This window comes from Carlito syrichta, unplaced genomic scaffold (genome assembly GCF_000164805.1).
Source record: "Carlito syrichta isolate Samal-C Ts95f unplaced genomic scaffold, Tarsius_syrichta-2.0.1 Scaffold302991, whole genome shotgun sequence".
NCBI classification, from domain to species: domain Eukaryota; kingdom Metazoa; phylum Chordata; class Mammalia; order Primates; family Tarsiidae; genus Carlito; species Carlito syrichta.
Window position 1 is genome coordinate 70,848 of NW_007247087.1, and position 5,185 is coordinate 76,032.

The window sequence follows — 5,185 nt, forward strand, 5'->3', positions numbered from 1 at the left end:
AGCGCCCCGAGCGAGGCGCTGCGCGCTGATTGGGTGCCCCACGAGGGCGGGACCGGGATTGGGGCCTGGCGGCTGCCGTCTGCGTGGCGGAAACGGGCGGGGATGCCTCCACGCGCATGCGGGAGGGCCGGCCGCCGGATGGCGCGGCTGGTTGGTTGCAAGAGGCGGGTCACCCCTTCTGTGGCGGACGCTGTCTTCGGCGGTGGGAGGGTCTGAGCTTGGCAGTACCCGGGGCCCGTGGTTGGAGCGGCGAGGAGAGTGCCCGGTAACGCCACTCGAAGGGGCGGGGCCTGAGAAACCTGAGAAGAGGGCGTGGCCAGGGCCCAGGCGGGCGGTCGCAGAGGTGAGAGGTAGGAAGTCACCGGTCTGGGGCAGGGCTGGAAGTTGCTCGTATGCTGGAATTCCTGGACTGCGGCAAGTGATGGGAGCTTTGGGGATAAGGCTCGGTACTTGGCACAGAATTAAAGTTTTGAGGGGTGGACAGACGGCACTGACAGAAATGGCTGCCCAGGCTTGGCTCCTTGGGGTGCGAGTCAAGGACTGTCTTTAGCCAACCTAGTTCTCTTTCTTGCAGGAGTCGGGCGGCACCAGACTCGGGGCTCCTCCAGGACAGAGGGAAAAAGAGAGGGAGAGGCTCGGAGTGGGGCTCTTGAGAAGGGAGGGAAGTTTGAGGGTGGGGAACCCTAAGTAGGGCAGAAGAGAGGTGATGGGCGACTGGAAGCCCCGGAATAGAGGAGAGGCTTTTGGGACAAGAAAGGGTTGGAGGGGCGACGTAGGAACGTCCGTGTTCTCTGGTGCTTGGAAGGAAAGAAGGATGGAAAGCAACTTCACCCCAGTAGGAGAGCCCGTGCTCCCACCCAAAGTGGGAGGACATTCAGGGCCCTGAGGTTTTTGCCCTCCCCACCTACAGGCTGCCATCATGAGGTTGAATCAGAACACTTTGCTGCTGGGAAAGAAGGTGGTCCTTGTACCCTACACTTCAGAGCACGTGCCCAGGTATCTGTCCCACTTGACATGGGGTGCAGTTGTAGCCGCACCCAGCGCTGTGTGACCCAGCTCTCCAAGGCACAGAGAGGAGAGTCAACCTTCCTTAGCCCCAATCTTAGAGGCTGTTTCTTTAAGAAGAATCATTGGTTGTGAGAAGTAATCACATACGGGAGACCACCCCCCCCCAAAAAAGCAGAAGCTGGGGACTATGACTTTCCTGGAAGAAGCTGCCCATCCTCCTCTTTTCCCTTTCACCTTCTCAGCTTTCTTTTTGGCCTTTCAGCAACGAATTCTTTTCTGTAAACTACATTTGTGTAAGGAAGAAAAATAAATTGTGTTCTTGCCTCATTGTAAATTGGTAACATTTCCCCGGAGCCACTGAATATGCTCACTTCTTTGAGATTAATGTTACCTTGTCCTAAAACTCTGAGCTGATGAGTGTTGTGATGTCTACCTTTTAAAAGGTCAGGGCTGAGTCACAGGATGGGACTCTTGCGGGACACTTGGCAAATGTCTGGTAGATGATGCAGGGAGGTATTCTCTGCTTGTAGTTTTCTTTCTGGGGGTTCCTTCTGCCCTGACTCAATGGGGATCTGTCCAGTCTTCTTTGCTGAGGTTGGCTTGCCATATACTTCCCCTCTGGAATTTGAGGAATATTTGGTTTCAGACTGCTCCTCCGCACTGACCCGAAACAGGATAGGAAGCTGGATAAATAGAACTGACCCCTCCTGCTGTTCTCACGTAACACCAGCTTGCCTCTGGTTCTTGTGCCTGTGGTCCTGTTTTAGGAGCACTCATACCCTTTCTTTGGGTCTTCTGTGAAGTCTCTGTTAGCTCTGGGGGGCCCTCTTCCTGATCCTCCATTTCTTTTAAAGTGTCAGACCTATGCCTGGGAATCAGTCGGGCATGTCTCAGGCCACCTCTCTGTCCCTGCAGGTACCATGAATGGATGAAATCAGAAGAACTGCAGCGTTTGACAGCCTCCGAGCCGCTGACCCTGGAGCAGGAGCATGGCATGCAGCACAGCTGGCGGGAGGATGGAGACAGTGAGGAGCAGAGCGCCCCCTGCCCCCCGCCCCCTGCCCCGACCCTGGTAGTGGGAGGGCTGACTCCAGAGGCAATCTCCAGGTTCCAGGTTCAATCCTTTTCTTACCGCCAGCCACAGTCCTTCTGGGGCCACAGAGGCTTTGGGAAAAGCCTGGAAGGTGGCAAAACTCCTGTATCCTCATGCCCACTGAAGCCAGTCCCTGTGGCTGACGCTTCTGTCTTTCCCACACACTGCACCCGGCTTGGAAGGACTTAGAGAAAGTAAAGTATCTGGGTTCTGGCTGTTAAACTTAGGCCCTGCCCCTCACATTCCTCACCACAGCTTAGTGTGGTTATTGTCCTCCTCTGGGTCCCTGCCTTCTGAGAGTTTGGTTGCTGTTTGGAGAGGCCATCTTTTCCTGCATGAGGCAGATTTGGAGCTTTGTAATGAGCTGCAGAAAGCTCTGGGCCCCTTTTCTCCTGTCAGACTCAGAGATAGTGGTGTTCTGCAGTTCTCTGGCTTGAGTAGGAATACCATTCTTTCCTTTCTCCTCTGGGGAGTGTGAGTGATAACCCTGCCATCTGCCTCCTTAGAATGTACCTTCATTGTGCTGGATGCAGAAAAGTGGCAGGCCCATCCAGGCACCACCGAAGAGAGCTGCATGGTGGGAGATGTGAACCTCTTCCTCACAGATCTGGACGACCCCACCTTGGGGGAGATTGAGGTCATGATTGCAGGTTTGTTCTACCTGCCCCTGCCTTACCTCCCTCCTAGCCCTTGGATCTGCTGACTCGCAAGCCTGGTGGGGCTGCATAGGCCCCTCAGAGCCCAATGGAAGGCTCCATATTGGTGAGCCAAGTACCTGACTGGGGCAGACCGCCCACTTGGCTCCCCTCAGCCTGGTTCACCCTGGGTTCATCACTTGGTTGCTTATGCTTAGATGTGAACTTAACCTTTGGTTTTAGGTCTTCAAAATCAAGGATGGTCTGCCCATCCTTGGGGTGGGCTGGGGACCTTCTGAAAACAAATGGTCTTCTCTGGAGCATCTTGCCATACTGTGGGAGGAGTACTTTCCATCTCTGCATCCTTCTTGGTCCTTGCTTCCCAGAGAGCTACTTGTCCCCGTGAGGCAGCATACTGACTCCATGAAGTACAGGGGTCAGTTTGGAATCAGATTGCTGGGTTGCAAGCTGCGAGACCTTGGGCAAGTCATGTAGCTTCTCTGTGCCTGTTTCCTCGACTGTGGTGCAGAATGGTAATGAAAGTACCAACTTCAGAGAATTGTGGGGATTAAATGAGATTGCATCTGTCAGGTGCCCACACTAGAGTCTGGCATGTGGGATCAGCTGCTGCTGCTGTTGTTTCTTATAGAGCCCAGCTGCAGGGGCAAGGGTCTTGGCACCGAGGCCGTTCTCATGATGCTGTCTTATGGTAAGGAAGTCTGGTGGACAATGTGGGGAGAAGTGGCCAGGCCCTAAGTGAGCCTTGTTCAGGCTTGAGGGTGGGGGGCAGGTGACAAGGTGCTCCTCTGCAACCTGCAACAGGTGGGGTGGGGGTGTTGGGTGGGAGTGGGGGTGACCTTTACCCTGCTCCTTGTCCCTCTCTCTGATCTAGGAGTGACCAAGCTAGGTCTGACCAAGTTTGAGGCTAAAATTGGGCAAGAAAATGAACCAAGCATCCGGATGTTCCAGAAACTTCACTTTGAGCAGGTGAGGACATCACTGGGGAGAGCGAGGCCTAGGTCTGGGCCAAGGGCATGGTGATGCTGTAACTTAGTAGGCCCTGCGCTCCCTGGCTCACACAGGTGGCTGTGAGCAGCATCTTCCAGGAGGTGACGCTCAGACTGACAATGGGTGAGCCCGAGCGGCAGTGGCTTCTGGAGCAGACTAGCCATGTGGAAGAGCAGCTCTACAGAGATGGGTCAGCAGAGCCCTGCTGACAGCTGGGCCTGTGGGCAGCCACCCTGTGTGAGCAAGGGTGCCAGGACCTTACATTCCAAAGACTATTATCCCGTGACGGGAGATAACCATACGGCGCCTTTGGGGCCAGAGTGCTCTTGGCTCTGCCACAAGCTGAAAATCACCTTTCGGGGCGCTTCAGACTTGGGCTGGGTTTACCTTGGCTTCCCTCTGGCTGGTAGGGTGGCTGAGGAGACTCCGAGGCCAGTCCCCTCTCCCCTCCTGGTCAAACCCGGACTCAGACTCTAGGTACCTGGAATGGAGGGTGGGAGTCCATGGGAGAGTTGGGGCCTGGAGGACGCACGGGAATAGACAGGCCTTTCCCTTTAGGGGCCAGAGGTGCCACCCTGGCTGAGAATAAAGCACACATCAGGCCAGCTTTCCTTGCTTTCCTGTTTGGTTCATGTGGAGAAGAGCTTCCCGTCCTGCGGGTAGGGATGTGGCAGGGGGAGCTCAGCCCTGCAGAAGCAAGCTGGTGTGACCCTGGGAGCTCGACCCTGGAAGGACAGGTGGCTCAGAGAGGGAGGGAGTGGCCCAGGCCCTCCACCTGGTGTCCTTGCTCCTTTCAAACAATTCGTTTTGGATACAGCTTTTCACATGCACAGTCTGGTGTGAGACTGTGGAGTCAAACAATTCGTTTTGGGTACAGCTTAGCTGCTGGTGGCTGGAGACCACCCCTTTGCTGATGAAGCTCAGCAGTGGCCACCTGAAGAGGGCGTCGGGCTGCCTGCGGCGTCCCGCCTCCCTCCCAGCTCCGCTCTCACCTCTGCCTCTGGGAGCAGCTGCACCTGACCAGGCCACAAGGGGGCAGTGGAGGCACAGGCTCCGGTGGCCCTGCTGTCACAACTTCAAAGGGCTGGCCAGGTCTCCTCCCCATCAGAGGGGGGACACACTTTGACTCCTTTTCCCTTGCTCTGTCATGATCTGGGGGGCTGTCAAGAAGGTCAGGCATGTTTTTAAAACAGCCACGGAAGTCTTGTAGGGCATTTTCCAGGCTGGGAAACAGGCCAGGAGGAGTGAAGTGACTTACCTAGTGCCTCCCAGCCCCCTTGATTCTGATGTCTCACACCAGACTGTGCATGTGAAAAGCTGGAATCCAAAACATGCCCTATTCTAAGACAAAAGCTTTGTTTACGGTGGGCACTCCAGCCCTTCAGCGATAATTCCCTCCCAACCACCTGTCCAGCCTAATCAAGAGTGAAAGGTCCCCCAG

General features: G+C 55.6%; 1 protein-coding gene across 4 annotated transcripts in view; it reads left to right on the top strand.

Moving 5' to 3' along the window:
* The first annotated feature begins 268 nt into the window (after positions 1–268).
* Positions 269–5,185, top strand: part of NAT9 (N-acetyltransferase 9 (putative)) — a 5,676-nt gene continuing 759 nt past the window's right edge. The window contains exons 1-7 of one of the 4 annotated variants that reach the window (XM_008057393.1): positions 269–343; positions 911–996; positions 1,924–2,033; positions 2,608–2,751; positions 3,386–3,445; positions 3,629–3,723; positions 3,819–4,351. In XM_008057393.1, coding sequence (XP_008055584.1) covers positions 920–996; positions 1,924–2,033; positions 2,608–2,751; positions 3,386–3,445; positions 3,629–3,723; positions 3,819–3,953 — 621 coding nt within the window. In that variant the 5' untranslated portion in view covers positions 269–343; positions 911–919 and the 3' untranslated portion in view covers positions 3,954–4,351. Of the gene's footprint in view, positions 344–910; positions 1,020–1,923; positions 2,034–2,607; positions 2,752–3,385; positions 3,446–3,628; positions 3,724–3,818; positions 4,352–5,185 lie in introns of those variants that run through there. The other 3 variants (XM_021711992.1, XM_021711993.1, XM_021711994.1) reach the window with 3 other exon arrangements.